A 17,779-nucleotide genomic window follows, 5' to 3' on the forward strand; every position below is an offset into this window, starting at 1 on the left:
ATAGCTCCAGAAGACACAGAGCTCACTGAAAAGCTTAAGATCAATCTTTCTAAACTGCAGATAGTGTAATACTCTGTTTACAATTTTCTTCTGGAAGAGAGGATAACTTCCAGTTCACTTTAAAGTGTGCTACAGATTGCACTGAAATGTTGGTGATGCATGCTTCGTATTGGTTTAGTTTTGGGACCACATCACTTCTACATAAAATTTTGGGATAGAATCGTAATTGTGGGAGTTGTAATATCACATAGCCTAATTGGACTGGATGATCTTGGAGGTCTCTTCCAACCTGGTTGATTCTATGATTCTATGACAGAAGGCCGGCACGTTGCTGTTTGCTGAAGGTCTGGCTTGTTAAAAGTATTCCAATCTAAAATGTAGAAGTTACATCCTTAAAACACATAAGCACATGCAAAATACTGGTACAGCTAGTTTTAGATCTTAACAGAAGTGTGATGCATGAGGTGCTCTGTTCTGGTCCTCAGTTTCTTGTCATCACATCTGACATGCTACAGATAACAGCCGATTAATCATTTTACTTATTAACAGCTCTAAACATCAACATGTTCCAAAAATGGATAGAAATATTTCTGTGTTGTGTATGGATTTGTGGAGTGTTTCATAACTATGATGTTTTTTTTTAGTTGGAAAAGGGAGTGCTAGCTAGAAGGAGGTCATTGGCTATGCAACACCTAAACAAAGTTTAAAGAGGTCCTCATAGTTGAGAGGGACGTTGTAGGTATCTTCAGTTCATGAACATCTGTAGCCACTCTGATGGTTTGCCAGCCAACCGCAGGAGAAGACGAGTCATGAATTGCAGTGTTCAGTCTTCCTCACCCGCAGGTGTGACCCCGGCTTTTCGGGCCCAGCATGTGAGATGGCATCGCAGACCTTCCCCGTGTTCATCTCGGAGAGCTTCGCCAGCTCCCGCCTTTCCTCCTACCACAACTTCTACTCCATCCGGGGCGCCGACGTCAGCTTCGGCTGCGGGGTATTGGCCAGTGGCAAGGCCCTGGTCTTCAACAAGGATGGCAGGCGCCAGCTGATCACCTCCTTCCTGGACAGCTCCCAGTCCAGGTGAGAGAGGAAGAGCAGTAATGTGAGGCAGATCAGGAATGGTGTGGTCAGCAGGAGCAGGGAGGTCATTCTGCCCCTGTACTCTGCACTGGTTAGACCACACCTTGAGTACTCTGTTCAGTTCTGGGCCCCCCAGTTTTGGAGGGACATTGAGATGCTTGAGTGTGTCCAGAAAAGGGTGACGAGGCTGGTGAGAGACCTTGAGCACAAGCCCTACGAGGAGAGGCTGAGGGATCTGGGATTGTTTAGCCTGGAGAAAAGGAGGCTCAGGGGTGACCTTATTGCTGTCTACAACTACCTGAGGGGTGGCTGTGGCCAGGAGGAGGTTGCTCTCTTCTCTCAGGTGGCCAGCACCAGAACAAGAGGGCACAGCCTCAAGCTGCACCAGGGGAAATTTAGGCTCGAGGGGTGAGGAGAAAGTTCTTCACTGAGAGAGTCATTGGATACTGGAATGGGCTGCCCAGGGAGGTGGTGGAGTCGCCGTCCCTGGGGCAGTTCAAGGCAAGATTGGACGTGGCACTTGGTGCCATGGTCTAGCCTTGAGCTCTGTGGTAAAGGGTTGGACTTGATGATCTGTGAGGTCTCTTCCAACCTTGGTGATACTGTGATACTATGATACCTCCTCTTCCTCTTGCAGCCTTGTATATTGTTAAGATGATTGTTTTAACAGGATGAAAAGTTTTGCACAAACTCCTTGTTCCACATTGTTATGGTGATTTCATGGCCTTGCCTTTTTTCCTCCTCCCTTCTGAACAACAGAGTCCAAAACAGACTGGAGGGAAGTTATTGTACAGCTCAGATGGAAAATATGAAATGTTAATATCAAACCTGAGCGCCCAAGCCAAGTGCTAATTAATTATTTATAAGGTGGTGTTTATTTGACAGCTTGTGGCAGCTGATTAGATCCATTCACTACCTCTCCCTCCCCTTCAGTGCCTAATAAATAATTAAATGCTGTAAAGATTGGCATTTTTTTACTATGTGTGCCACAGTGCATCACTTGACAGTAAAAACAAATCACATGTGCAAACCCCCATGAATGGTATTTATCAAAGTTTGTTTAGATTGAGAAGATCTGAAAACAGCCTTGTTAGAAAAGCCCCCAGCAAACTGTTATGCAAATGGTACCCTATCAATATCTGTGTAATTCCAATGTAGGTTCCTGCAGTTCACACTGCGCCTGGGCAGCAAGTCAGTCCTGAGTACCTGCAAAGCGCCTGACCAGCCTGGGGAAGGAGTGCTGCTGCACTACTCCTATGACAACGGCATCACCTGGAAGCTCCTGGAGCACTATTCTTACCTTAACTACCACGAGCCAAGGTATATGCACCAGCTTTACAAGGAGAGTTATCTACATGCACTTAATGCTGGTAGTGGTGGTTGCTGCAATGCAGAGACCAAGTGCACCTGCTGATGTGGTGTGGGAGTGAGCAGAGTTAAGCTCACTTAATGCACACTAAACGTTTCTGCTGGGAACTTCCCATTTTTACCTGCCTCTCTAAAAATGGATGCATGGATTTAACGGCATTCAGGTCTTGGGTGATGTGACAAAGCAAGCAGAGGCAGTGTTGGGACAAGGGGTAGAAATGTACTGGTGGGAGATAGAGGCATGTCTCTGCCTATGGAAGCAGACATGCTTTCTTGTAAAGAAAAATTAACATAAATTATTTGTAGCTTTGGAGCCATAGATATCTTCAGTACATCATCCTCTGGGATTAGGAGTTTGCAGGCAGAGCAGGACAGCTGAGACAAAATCTGACTGTGAGGATCTCTGCAGGTTGGTAGGGAAACCAAGTGCTCTCTTTATAAGGGGATTTATGACTGTGTGTCTGCAAGTTGAGCTTGGTGCCCTGGGAGGATCTGCTGGAGCCTGTGCCTGGGGATCGTACAGATCCTGAAGAAGCTGAACAAAGAGGTCATCTCACCTAAAAGCATATATGCTTGGTGTCAGATTAGGGAGAAATGTATTGAAAGAAGGTCATCTTTGCTGTGACAGTTGTGAGACCACCCACTAATTTAAATGGAGGAATGCAAAATCAGGAGCCTCCGTGAACACACCTGTCCTGCAAGCCCAGAACAATGCGAGCTGACTCTGTGTCAACCCATTCCAATCTAGAAGTGTCCACCTTCAAAGGGTGATGCAGCAGAGCAAATAAATCCCACCGAAGAGACACTCTGCAAAGGGGCACATGAGTGGCAGAGTCAATTACAGTATTGAGGGTCCTGTCCCAGGCAGTTGATTCCTGCCCAAGGCTGACTTCAAACTGGGTGCTTTTCTCTAGCCCTCCAGACAGTAGCAGGGCAATGCCTGAGACCTCAAGGGTAGAACTGTGGATAAGTCTACAAGTCACTATATCTTTCACTATTTATATTTACTGAGCTCAGATCAATACACTTTAAAAAGTATTAGTTTTTCTCATTTTGTTAATAACTCAATACAACATTACAAAATGGAGTTAAGAATAGCAGAAAAAAATCTTGTCATTAAATGTATTTCCTGGGAGTTATAAAAAAATACTCAAAAGTCAGAGAGGAATGACTGTATTTGGTAGGACACTGCATGGAGACTTCAGTTTCTGAAGTTTTAAATGTTTACAAAGGAAAGATCCTGGGCACTGGAGCACTTATAAGCCTTCTTCAAAATTTTCTTTCCCATCTTTTCTTACAGTCACATCTATATTTTATATGGCACTCTTTTTAATTCTTAGATTCAAGATTACAGCTGTAGGAATTCTATTTCCCTGAAGGTTTTTAATATATAGGACTATGAAATATTTATAACAGAAAGGAAAATACACATTCCAGTGACTAATTTTACTGAAGTTTAAGATATAAATGTAGTAAATTTTATTGATGCTAGAGCCTTTTTCTTGGGTTTTGAGATTAAGTATGAAACTCAACTTCTGCTTTGACAGGACAAAGAGCTAAGCGTAACATACACAGGTTAGAAAAGTTTTGCCATGGGCTATGTAATGGTCCACTCTGAATAGATGGAAAAATGACAAGAGATACAAATCTGAAGTTACTGCTGGCTGTAATTATGATGAGTAACATGAAGAAAGCTTCACCTCTACATATCTTGTCTGGTAGTATCAGCATTTTTGGTACCGTAGATGGACTGCTGCAAAGTTTGGCAATCAATCTGTATCCAGAAATTTAATTAATCTTCAGTCATACAAAAAATAATTACAGATTTAATGTTCTGCTGAAAAGGTGCATTTAATCTGCTCACATTTGACAGCTGCATTTTTCTTCTGAGCAGAACAGCGGTGGCTTTTCAACATTAGCTATGCGCATAGCATGAGAGAATGAGAGCGGAGCAAAGGTCTCCCAGCTGGTTTTTGAGAAACCTGATGGTAGCTGGTGATGGTGGTGGGAGCACTTTTCCTCTCTGCAGCAGCAAAGTCATTAGCAACAATTCCCCTCCATCACCATCTATCTCCATCACATCAAAGCCAGGGTCTGCATACTAACCCGTGTGCCATGTGTGGTGGCTTACACCAACATTGTAAAATTGTTTTTGCCTAGTCCCCTGGGATGGAGAGTTTATTATAACATGTATTCAATATTTCAGCACCCCAGAGGTGTGTCAGTGATGTATGTCCTGAGTTAGGACTGTCTGTACATCACTGTCAGTGAGAATTAGTGCCTACATGGGCAAGTCTATGGGAACTAAGAGTGAAAGGGAAGATGTGGGCATCAGCAGAGGAATATGCCCAGGGTTATAGCAGACAGTTAGCTCACACAAATGCCAATACACTGGTTACACAAATGCCAATACACTGGTTTAGCCTGGAGAAGAGGAGGCTCAGGGGTGATCTTATTACTGTCTACAACTACCTGAAAGGGCATTGTAGCCAGGTGGGGGGTGGCCTCTTCTCCCAGGCAACCAGCAATAGAACAAGGGGACACAGTCTCAAGTTGTGCCAGGGTAGGTATAGGCTGGATGTTAGGAAGAAGTTCTTCCCAGAGAGAGTGATTTCCCATTGGAATGGGCTGCCCAGGGAGGTGGTGGAGGCACCGTCCCTGGGGGTCTTCAAGAAAAGACTGGATGAGGCACTTAGTGCCATGGTCTAGTTGATTGGTTAGGGCTGGGTGATAGGTTGGACTGGCTGATCTTGGAGGTCTCTTCCAACCTGGTTGATTCTATGATTCTACAGTACTCCTACTAGGCAAGCTGTGGACTTTCCTCAGTTTCACCATGATGAAGCATGGAAGCCAAAATTATCATTTGCTTTTAGCATCTGTAGCATTTTAGTGTCATCTTTGCCTTTAAAAATGAGCCAAAAATTCAGAGTTACTGCTTGTTAGGGAACCCTTAGTAGAAAGGAAGTCCTTGTGGTTTATTCATGTGCCAGAGTAATGGGGCATGGCCTTTCTCTTAAAAGGAAAAGATGTAGTTCAGGCAGATTTATTAGTGCAGCAAAAGAAATGTGTCCACCATACATAAGCGTGGGCACTACTGGTCACTTGCCACTGCAGCACAGTGGCTGCCACCTCTGTGTGTCCCTTGACACTGCTCTCTCCAGCCTATGACTGGCAGAAAACAGCTCCTAGAAATACCAGCTAGGATTTTTTGTGTACTTCCCACCTGTTTAGCCAAGCCATTTGCTTTTTTCTTGGTAAGGGATGAATGTATTCTTTTAAATCAATGTGACACTGAACAACAGTATCATAAACATAACAAGTAATTTTTAAGAGTGTGATTTTGCACTAAGAGTGCTGCAAGGCGCAGAACTGTTTCATATGTGCAGAGAAAAACAAAACAGCAGGTCACTTAGCCTTAAATCTGGAAAAACCTTGATGCTAAAGTATAACATTTTAATTCCAGTTCATCTGATTTGTCATTTTATCCACACTTCCTCTGAGAGAGAAAGAAAAATATCAGCTACATGATGAGCTTGCCAAAACCCCTTCTGCCAGCAAGTGGTGGTGCACCAGTAGAGACAAATGTCCCTGTTGCCATTCCATTTCTCAGCTTACCCGTGCTGCATGGGACACCATGGTCCTGGTGATTTACGGAGCTTTCAAGAAGGTGTCATTGCTGTGGCAATTAATGCATGCTTCTCGATGCCATGGGCAATAATTGCTCCTGTACATTAGATATTACTCTTAATTTTCTTTGCAGTTTGTCTACTATAGGTTTGTTGACGTAGCTGGCCATGACAGATCAAGTGACCTTGTGTACCAGAAGTGCCAGTGAGTCACCTCTTGTAGCATCTTTATGTAACTAAATATGATGGTTTGGGCTCTTACCCGCCCCCCCACACTTTTGAATTTGCCCCAGCTAACTCAGATGGACCCTGGGAATATAGATGAAGCATTTTATTTACAGCTAGCAGAATTTACAAGCAGCTATTTACAATATATACAGTTATATACAATTATATACAGAAATATACAAAGGATAAGCAATACAAAAGCACAACCCCTCTCCCAGAAACCTGAGTCCCCAGGAGGGGCTTCCAAACCACCCCAACACCTCCCCCAGCCCTCTCAACCTTACCCCAGTTCTCAGGAAGAAGAGAGGTGCGGCCAAGAGGTTAGGGAGCAAGGTTAGTAGGAGCAAGGTTAATGAGATGTGACTAGGTCTGAAGGCAAAGGCAGAAGAAGAGACAAAATGGAGAAAGTTTACTTCTTCTTCCCAGAGCTCTCAGCGAGACTGTGAGAGAAGTTGACATCAATTGTTTTCATTTCACTGCCCGTTATCTAGTTCTTTTACCAAAACATTCCAGCTTGCTTCTAACTAGCACAATCCACCCCTTGTCTACTTCTAACTAGCACAATCCACCCCTTGTCTACTTCGCTCAGAGTATCGCTTCTAACTAGCACACTACAGAAGAAAAGTGTCTGTATAAAAGACTACACCCAATCACACTGTCTGACAAGACGAACCTTTTCCACTAGCCGTGGCAATTTACAGGGGCAGGGTGTTCTAGGGCAAGAGCAGTACAGTCCTGATGCCAGTGCTGTGCACAAACAGGCACAGATGTAAAGGCTTCAGGCTAGGATAAAATCCACTGAGTCTGAGAAAATGGAGCTGGAATTCTGAAGTCCTTGTCAGCTGATCACCCTTTTGCCAGTCTAGGATCCTGGGCTTCAAATTAAAGGCATTCTTCTGCCAAGGAAGTGCAGCTTTAAATTTGTAGAGAGCTCTATAGTAGCAGCAATATGTACAAAATTGATGGAAATCAGTGTGTCTTTCACACATGACTGTCTTGTACAAATGTACTGGCTATCAAGAGAACCGAAGGTTCCTCTGTCACTGGTAGAAGCTACTCCAGTAGATGCTGAGGTAGGTATCTGTGTGCTGAATTTACCCATGATTTTTAGAGTCAGTAAGGAAAAACAATAATAAAACACATTCCCATGGGATTATTGCCATCAGGAAAAACTTTGGGTAATAAATTTGTTTTGTTTCCCAGAATCATTTCAGTGGAGCTGCCTGAGGATGCAAGACAGGTTGGCATTCAGTTCAGATGGTGGCAACCATACCACTCTTCTCAAGGCGAAGATGTGTGGGCAATCGATGAAATCATCATGACCTCTGTGCTCTTCAATAGCATCAGTCTGGACTTCACCAACCTAGTTGAAGTCACACAGTCTCTAGGTTTCTACTTGGGAAATGTTCAACCCTACTGTGGTCATGACTGGACTCTCTGGTGAGAAATTAATTCATTTCTATTCTGCTTTGTCTGTTCACCCTGTTAAGAACAAAGTGATTGCTGCAAATGAGTCTTTCTGGCAGCTGTTCAGAATAATTTTGTCTTATCCTCACATTATGGACAAAGTACAGTTGCTAATCTAATTGCAGTTAGCAGTGAATTTTTACACCCCATTGCACAGAGATTTATGTTTGATGGGAACTTTAAATGTAACATCATTTCTCCACAAAACATTTAAAGAATATCTTAATAGAAGCAATTTATAGAATTTTCATAGTCTTAATTTACAATCTAGTCAGGTTAATAAGGGTACACAGGTTATAAAGTAGTCTGGTAAATGCATTTATTCTGTAAGTGATATTTAGGTAGCTGTTAGATTATACAGAAAAGCAGCAGAGTGTTGCTGGACTGACATCAGCCATATGTAGCTATTTTGTCTGGTATTATATTTGTTGGGTCATTTACAGAATTATGATATATCTAGTTATGTTTAAAGTATGTTGTATACTTAGAGTTAAAAGTAAGAAAATATCACCTGTCCCAAAGCAAAAGGAGGGGGGGGGGGGGGAAGGGCAAGAAAAAACAGGTGAAAAACAAACAGAAAGAAAATAGTTAGGGTTGTGTAAAAATAAGCTTTTCTAGTAAAATATTGCTCTGCTTCACAGAAATTATATTCTGCAGTACCTGAGTGTAACATTTGAATTAATACAAAGGAAGCTCAATTAAATTTCCATGTTTTGATTAAAACCCAGTAGCAGTTTCGTGCAACAACATACACACCTGGTATGGCTTTAATTGGCACAGATAGGTTTGTTTGGAGAAAGCACAGCCACAGTAATTACAGACAACCTCGAGAAAACATAAATAATCGTAATGTCCCCATGGATGCTCCTAGGAACACCGCTGGAATTTTATTAACAAGTATCTCTGAGCAATCTGATTTGACTTTCTGATCGTTTGTCAAACTAAAAGGAGTTGGCTTAGCAGTAGGAACAACAGCGAATGTATTCTAGCGGTGATAATGAGGCAGTAGAAGCACCATTAACCACTCTAATAAGGACAAGGAAGGTACTCCGGGCTCATTAAAATGAAGCAACATGTTAGGGCTGAAATCTTTTTGTGTCTGCTTCATCAAGGGGTTGGAATGAAAGCCCTTTAATGACATTGTTTTCCCTCTGTTCTTGTAAGGCTGGTTTGTTGTGGGGAGGAGGACAGGTTATTTAAGAGAGCAGAGGTTGCTTTGTTTTCCTCCTAGGATGCTAAATCGAAAGCAAAATAATAAACACTACACCAAATTCTTCATCCCGTACATTGGCAGGGATTTGTAGTGCTCAGTCATAGTGGAAGCGTTGTACTTTCCATGCATCCCATAAGGAATCAAAGCCTTTGCCACATTTCCTTACTATTTCTGTATTTTTCATTCTCACTGGAAGACATGAACTCTATCCTTCACTGACCTTGCTTCTCTCAAGGGAAATTTTTTAACTTACACAAAGTCTGTACAAATGGCTGCTAGTTAAATTAATTATTGTTGGCTTTTCCCAGCTGTGAGTCCATTTGGTTCTCATTTTCGAACTCATGACTTTCTATGAGCAGAGTTTGCAGTAGCACTGACACCATCCTCTTGAGAAAAGTCTGACAACTGCTTTTTCATTAGTAGAACTATGGTAAATATGCTATCAATCATTTTACAGGGTGCCATCCCCAGGGTGATCTTCACTGAATTGCCTTTAATTGTCTATTAGGCCTCCCTTTCTGCCTCAGAATCTGCACATCTGAATTTTTTGCCTTTAAAACTGGGGAAGAGCAAGAAAGGTGATTTTTCTTTTTGTGGGAGGAGGATGTGGTTCTCTTCAGTGTCAGGCTTCATTTAGAAAATCTGAGCTCACTGACGTGGTTTTGAACAAAGATGAGTATTGAGTGTTTTACAACGGGCTGTATTTGGGACATCCACTTTATTAGAGTCTAGTTGTCAACATTTGCTTTCAGATTGATTCTTAGACTTATTTTAAACTGTAATGAGTACACTGAATGGACTCCAGAGCACCTATAAAACAGAATGCTTGCTCTTCTGCTTTTGTTCTCTCAGTTCTAAAAACAGCTCCTACCTAGGCAAGATTTTGAGCCAAATGCCTCTGGACCGTTACAGGACTCTTTACAACCACTTGCTGAAATGCATTTCAGTATTGATAAGGGTACTAACAATCACTAGCTTATTTTTCTTTTCTTTTTCAATATTCATCTGGATGCAAGTAAATTAGCATTGCATAAATGAATTGTCTTCAGTTAAATTATGTTACGATTTGGTTCAAGGTAAGAGACAATAGAGTGTCCCACTGCTCCCAGAGCATCCTGGAGCAAGTCTGTAAACCTGGCTTGTGATGAACTCTCCTCATGGAGCAATGTGATACAGTTACTTTACATCAGCTTGATAGCTTATCTGTGTTTACAAAATGTTTTGCCTTTTAGATTAATTATTACCCTGTTTCATACAGAAAATTTCCTTCAGGTAATCAACTCGGTTAAACTACATTGATACATGTAGGAATTATTTAGCAAAGTAGATGTGATGTGGTGTAAAAAGCCACAAATATCTCTTGCCTTAGAGGGAAGCAAAGCTGGGGCTGGATGAGCATTTGGCCATTGTGTCAATATTCTCTGCATGTCAGTGCAGCTTGGCAAAACCAGCTGCATCTGTGTGGCTTTTCAGTATTCCTGAAAGTACTGCCCTTGCAAACCTGGTAATTCTGGGGATCCCAGAGCAGTTTGGAGCAGTGTAGACTGGCTGACATTGGCTGTGATATCATTCCCAGAAGTACCAATTAGTTGGTAGTGCTTGGAGGGTGAGCAATTGTTCTGAGGGCACCTATGGGTATTGTGTTCCTGCGCCTCTGCAGGTCTAATTATTTTCTACTTGCTGGAAACCAACTCACAGCTACATATTTATACAAAAAAATGTAGCTTCTGCTTTGTTATTTCTGAAGACTTTTTAGTTAATTATTGTTATGCCAGGGACATTACTCTGTCTTTTACAAAATCTGGAAACACATTCCAGTGGCTTCCAGAACAAGAAAAGCATTTGATATTCCAGCAGAAGAGCATAACCATGTACCTGGGACAGTTAGACAGTAAAGAGGTCACAAGTGAGGTGGAGGCCACACCTTTAATGCTACCCTTGTTCAGCTGAAGGCAATCTGTGAGTGAAAAAGGACTTTGTGGCCCCATAATGTGATTTCCTTCCCTTAAAAGAGCTTTTTACAGAGCATCACAGATTGCCTTCATCTCATCACTAGCTTCCTTTATCTCATTTCTTTAATACTCATCTTAAAGAGCTGTTTTTACTTTAAAACAATGCTTACTTAATACACTGCCTACAGTATCCAGTGGGTAAGTTATTAAATGAGAATGAATACTAAACTGTAATCATGACCTGAATGTTTTATAGTGGTAATAGGAATAGAGAGGATTTGTGTGAAAACAAAGACAAGATGAAGCATTGGATTCTTTGCATCTATGTTGAGTACCAGCCCTTTACTTATCTTCCATCACCTAGGAGAAGACAGCTTTTTGGCAGATGCTTCATCAAACCGTTTAGTTCCAACTCCTTCATTCTGTTCAGATGAGCTTTAGGTAACTGTGATGTGTTGTTCCCAGGCTTACATGTGCAATGCCAAATCATTTTCCAGAGCACTGCTGCATATAACTTTCAGCTGATTGCACTGCACATGGTTGAGTGATACCTGAAGAGCCTGGTTGTACTGGCACAAATTTCCCAAGAGGACTTTGGTAAACCTTTGATTTCCTTCATCATCCATGAAATATCAAGCTGTACTGTAGAAATTATAACTATGTCAGATGAAGTCAGCTTTAACAGTCATTTTGAAAAGTACCAGATCAAGTTTCAGAGAAAATTAAATCAAACATTATCCAAACAAATTGTTCTGAGATGAATTTAGTAGGTGCTGGCTGGCCTGCTGATGAGTGCACATTGTATCCTCTGCTCAACTTAAAATTACCCTTCCCACTGAGAAGAGCAGCACTGATAACACTGACTGTAAGAGCAACTAGCTGAAATAGTTTTCCAAGGCAGCTTACTGCCTTCTGGTCCATTTGTCCATGCAAGCACCCCACCAGTGAAGGGAATGTCCATGGTCAATCTCTGGTGTTGATCAGTGTAGACTGGATAGTTCCACATGGTGAGATGAGCTGGATTACCCTTTAGGAAACAAAGTCACAGAAATCAAGATCAGAGAGTAAAAAAGAGCCTTAACTTGTGCCAAGTAATAGCAATTTGACAATGACAAAACTAATGTCAGCTTTCAGTAACTTCTTCTACAGCTCTGTGGCAGGATGCTGACATTTATGGCTTAACTGCTTTGGAAAGGACACTACAGAAAACAGTGTGGGTCAGTGAGAGTTCATTAAGAGTGCAGAGTAACACTGATATTTCTAGACCTTATAATGGCTTTGTTGTGACCTTGAGTTTTTACAGGAGTAGAAACTAATGGGTTTTTATTGTATGACATTGAAAGATTAGGATTTCTTATTTGAGATGATAAACTGTGGCTTACTCAACCATGAGGGCAACCTGAACTCATTCTCATCATCATCACTGTACTGAATGTAGCTTTTTACTTTTGCATGATAATTTGCAGTAATTTTATTTTAAAAGATACAATCCCTGTCCTAAGTGGTTTGCATTTGAGAATAGTCTTAGAAAATTTTGAAGCTGAAAGGACCACAGTGCTTGCAAAGATGCTGACTGATCATCTTGGACTCTGTGTGATCTCTCTTTAGAACATTCTGGTTTGAAGGCTGGTATGCAGGATCCAGTGTTTAAGTTTTTGTTACTTCCTCCTTATGCCTCTCTTACACTTTATGTTTTTTTCCCCTTTTGAATAGCACATAGAAGAAAAATCTGCATTTAAATTGAAATACCCTTGTAATTTCCAAGTGTGTATTGTGTCGCTCTCTGCACGATAACTGGGTACCTTGTGCCGCGTATGAGGCTGGTTGCCTTCCAAACCTTATTACTGACAAAATTATCTTCTCCTACCCACTGGATGACATAACTCTTCTATCAGTACAGCCTGAAGAAAAGAAGCTGAGGGCAGACAACAGGAATTCCAAAACACAATCAAAAGTCAATGGATGCAGTGTGTATAGAATCACTTGAAAATCAACGGAATGACAAATCTATGTAATAGGAATATTTTAAACTAAATACAGCATAGCTTTACTGTGTGAGTGGAATTACCCAGTACTATGACACGACCTTAGGCAGTGGCAACTCCTGGGGGATGAACTTGCTTTATCTTGCTTTTTCTGTACATTATCCTTTTCTTGATCCTAACCTGGTCCTTCATACAAAGAGCATATAGTAAGAAGAGAATAATTCAGTTTCACACTCTGGGGCACATCAAAGCCTCTCTTGGAATTTGCAGAAGTAACAGCAGAAAGATGCTTCCGTGTGTGGTTACATCACATGTGCCAGCCTAAAGAATAAACAAAGAAGCATCACTGTATTTAACCCAGAACCACTCACAGTGTTCCTTTCTGAATTGCTCTGGGGACGGATCCTGATTCTTTCCTTGCTTCTTAGTTTTACAGGAGATTCAAAGTTAGCTTCCAGCATGCGCTACGTAGAGACCCAGTCTATGCAGATCGGCGCTTCCTACATGATACAGTTCAACCTCGTGATGGGCTGTGGCCAGGCATTTACTCCTCACATGGACAACCAGGTGAAGCTGGACTACTCTACCAACCACGGCCTCACGTGGCATCTTGTTCAGGAGGTGAGGCTGGCAGCAAGGGCCTTGGACTTCTAAGCTCTGCATGGTCAAAGATGATCTGATGGTACTGAACAAGGAAATTCAGAGTTGGAATCCATCATGATGATTGCAAGAGATGCTTAAACTGTTCTTCAGGATGTTTGGAATGAAGGTGTCTGAGAGCCTGAAAGGTGAAATTGTGACAGCAATGGGCCAAGGCTGAGGAAAGAGTCAGGGCATAGTTAGAGCTGCAGAGTAGTAGCCAAGATCTTTCCTGTGTTATTGCTTTGTTTTTCAAAGCAAAGTGCATCTACAGTTTCCTGGAATTTAAGTGGATAGATATTTTTCTGCCCTTGTGGGCAGCCATTTCATAAATGGAAGGCACTTTCCTTCAGGGGATTGTGATGCAGAGCCCTCCATCCCCCATCCCTGGGTCAAACACAGTCCAGGGCTGTAATGACCATCTCTGCTAGAAGTGCAAATGGCAGCGTTGGCTGCTCTTTCCCCTTGTGGCTCAGCCCGGCCTCAGCACATCTGTGAACAGCTCATTTCGCCGTCATTTCTGCTTTGGTTTTCCCTCTTACATGGCAAGCTGGACTTTCACCTGGCCTCAGGGTTAACTAACCAGAATCCTTCAGCTGCCTCCAAGCAGGCTCAGAGGAAACTTGTCCTGGTGCCTTCTCACTGCCTGCTCTGTAGGTCCCCGGTGGGATCTAAACATCCTGTCTCACATCCTCTTTGAAAAACGAAAGCATTGTCCTGTTCCCTTTTGCCAGGTTTCACCACATTTACCTGGGTGGGCAGGGTAAAGTGGCAATAACTGAAAGTCCCTCATCCTTCGTGTTTTTTATAGTTAGCAGGCATCTTCATGATGTTCAAGAACAGTGGGTGTTTGAGGTTTGTCCTTGTCACCAATGGAAGATCAGTTGCCTTCAGATTTTAGAGCTGCTTTCCTTTCTCAGTGAAGCTGAGTTCAGAGAGAAGAACCTGCAGCCAAATAGTTTTTTTCACACCACCCATGTTGCTGTGATGAAAAAGTAATAGAGAAGGCTATTTGTAGTCTATTTCAAGAATGTAATCTGGCAAGTACACAAAACACTAATTAATTAAAATGTTTGAAAGTTTTCTTTGCTTCACAAGCACTGATCAGATCCTGTTTTGTAAGATCTTGTGTGGGAGATAAATCAAAGAAAAATGTTTGAAAATTGCAAGAAAGGAAACTAAGCCTTTAGAAAATCTACTGAAAGCAAACCAAAACAGAATAAGCTGTCAGATCTTCATGTAATACTCTAGATTATGTGAGCAGTGAATTCATCTATAAAATAATATTTTCTGCCTGTCTTCATATCTAATATGTAGCTGTATAATTTCATTATATAAATTGTCTTAGTTGATTTAAATACTGTAGGAAATCACTGCCTCATTATTAGTTTCAGAGCAAAGTTATCTACTTGCATGGACAGGTATCTGTCCCAAAGGTCCCTCTCTTGTCTGACACCCCAGATGAGGATAAGCACAGCAGTGAACAGCAAAATGTTCTCAGAGAGGTGAGGACAGTCAGGACGAACCCTGCTGTGACATTAACAGCAGAAGGGACTCTGAATGGGTAACTAGAATAGAACAGACAGACCAGTAATGACATTCAAGCACTTTCTTAATACCTCTTCAAAACCACGGCATAAAAGCTTTGGGTCCTGTTCTGACAATACATAAATAAGGGAATGGCATATTGGAGAAAAATGGAGTAACATGGGAAGGGCAGGCCTGGAAAATAGAAGCTAGGATAGTGAACTTCATTTGTTTTTGATATTAAAAGGATGTTAACATGATCAGTTTTTCTGAAAATAACATTTGGGGACCATACCTCTCTAGAAAACCGAGTTAAATGCAGGTGGAATCATAGAAGCAGTAAGAGGGAATTGACACCACTTGCTATAGGTGTTGAAGGGAATTCAGCATGGTAAGTCAAGTGCAGTAGGCTGTGGTTGGGTGCTCTTGTGTGTCTTTCTCTGCTGATGATGGTTGGCAGCAAGAATCCCAGGCAAGGACTCAAAAGAAGGTCTCTAAAATGACTGATATAATGGTCTGCAGCTACCTGTGACAGACTTATTCAACAGTGGACTTGTAGACTTTATAGTCAGCAGTAGATGCTGGGGTGAGACAGGTAAGAAATAAATGAGCTAGACATTCTCATGGAGAAAACCAAAACATTGCTGGTCACTAATGCTAAAGTCTGTAAATGAGTCACAGGGCTTTCTCCCATCCCTAACTGTACTACTAGTAGTTTCCTAAGAAGTTTCTCTGCATCATCCCAGGATTCTTTTTGTTTCTCAGTCTTCCAGTCCAGTATCTGAATCCCAGCAAGTCCTGGTTCTGTGAATGTTTAACCTCTGCTTCTGTTCCAAATTCTTCCTCAACATTAAATCTGCTTCTGAAATGTTTTTCTTCAAGGAATGTCTTCCCAGTATGCCAAGCTGCCAAGAGTTCACATCAGCAAGTATCTACCACTCCAGCCAATTCACTCAGTGGAGGAGAATCACTGTCCTTCTACCACAAAAGACTTGGTGAGTGGTTCTCTCTTCTTTCTAATTATCAGGGGTTCCTGATAATTAATCTACTTTTAAATTGCTGTGACAAAAATGAAGTGTTCTCTAGATGGTACTCAAGCATGTGGGTGGGATGCCAGGGTACCAGGGCTGAGCTAGTTGTGCATGTTGAGCAGAAAATGCCTTCTTTACGTAATTAGAGAGTGAAATGTTGGTCACGTCACCAGAAACTATTGTTTAGGATTGTTTTTAATACACACTGTGACTCTTCTAATAACGTTCAGACCTTTTCCAAAAGAGTGGTGTTGATCTGGAAGTGCCCCACTGAAGGAAGGGTTTATTTGGATTGTTACTTTTTTATTTTGCACATTCCTTACAGTTTATATCTCTGGACCAAAGCCTTATATAAACAATAGCTAATGAATCATTTCTGGGAATTTTTAACCTCTTGTTTCTTTTAATAGTGTGTCTTCAAAAATAACATTCTCTTCTGCAAGAAACAGCAACAAAAACTATCAGAAAGCCCTGCCCTATTCATCTTATGTAATCAAACTTATTTTGTCTGCTGTAACGCATTCATTTCTTTAACTAGATGATTTCTTCCATTAGTTATTTTTAATATTTTATTATAATAGGCCATTGAAAAGTTATCACAAATCACAATAATCTTCAGGGCTTCCTTAATTTGAGAATTAAATTATTCTATTTAGAGTTAGACTTGACTTGTGTTTGACTTGAATCCATCAGAGCAATCGCAGTGAGGGTTAGCTAGGTTGTTTTTGTTATATTTCCCTATCCTTCATCATTTTTCTGCACTCTCCGTGGCTTCAACACAACCTGCTCTTGTCAATCACCCCACCACAATACTCTTTCAACACGCTGTCATTTCTGCTGTACAGTCAATGTTCAGAATTCCCTATTTCCAGACAAAAGATTGGGGCAAATATTGAATTCTTAAAGCAGTATCAGGTCAGGTAACACCAAACAGCACAAGTAAGCCTATGAGTCACAGCTTTATAGTTAGATTGCAATGTACTGAATCTTACTTGCTGTTATGTGCCAGCAGACATAAAATCTGTGGCTCACATAGGCACTGAGGAATTTGTAACATGTCTACAATGTTGCAAGTTCTACTCCAAACTAGGCTGTTCTATTTAAATTTGTTTCTAAGATATCTACTGTACCTGAAGTTATTATTAGGCACTGCCTAGGTGATGACAATACCAATGTTGTGGGTCTTTTGTTCTTTAGGATCTAATAACTTTCTGAGCACATGAGATGACAGAAGCAAATAATTCCATTTTAATTTAGGAGACTCTGGGGAGAAGTTATGATGAAACAATAGCTGGTTTCTTATTTTATGCTGTACATAAATAAAAAATATTTCACAGTCTGTCTTGTATCTGAAGGGATTCCTGTCTGTCAGCAGAGTTTTGTTTGTAATTAAGTGACAAATTGCCACTGAACATTACTCTGCTCTTCATAAAACACATTTTCAATGTGGCTGGGTTGTGCTGTGCCACAGTCAGGGTGAGGAGGAAGGAAGGCTGTATGTTCCCCACGAAAAGCAATCTGACACAGCAGGAGCATCTCAGCCACCTTCCCTCTGTTTTCCCTTCTTTCTAGCATCCAGAAGCAGACCAAGGGCTCAGTCCTGAGCTGCTCTGGCTTGAGATTAGAAGGGGATTTTTTTACTTTTCCAGCATGCTTACTAAAAGAG

General features: G+C 41.5%; 1 protein-coding gene across 3 annotated transcripts in view; it reads left to right on the forward strand.

The window, feature by feature from the left end:
* RELN (reelin) overlaps positions 1 to 17,779 on the forward strand; it is a 314,867-nt gene that overhangs the window by 206,791 nt on the left and 90,297 nt on the right. For all 3 annotated transcript variants that reach the window (XM_064142519.1, XM_064142520.1, XM_064142521.1), the window contains 5 exons: positions 844 to 1,077; positions 2,236 to 2,397; positions 7,503 to 7,739; positions 13,345 to 13,537; positions 15,965 to 16,077. In XM_064142519.1, the coding sequence (XP_063998589.1) occupies positions 844 to 1,077; positions 2,236 to 2,397; positions 7,503 to 7,739; positions 13,345 to 13,537; positions 15,965 to 16,077 (939 nt within the window). The remainder of the gene's footprint in view (positions 1 to 843; positions 1,078 to 2,235; positions 2,398 to 7,502; positions 7,740 to 13,344; positions 13,538 to 15,964; positions 16,078 to 17,779) is intronic.

This window comes from Pogoniulus pusillus, chromosome 4 (genome assembly GCF_015220805.1).
Source record: "Pogoniulus pusillus isolate bPogPus1 chromosome 4, bPogPus1.pri, whole genome shotgun sequence".
In the NCBI taxonomy this organism is placed as follows: Eukaryota; Metazoa; Chordata; class Aves; order Piciformes; family Lybiidae; genus Pogoniulus; species Pogoniulus pusillus.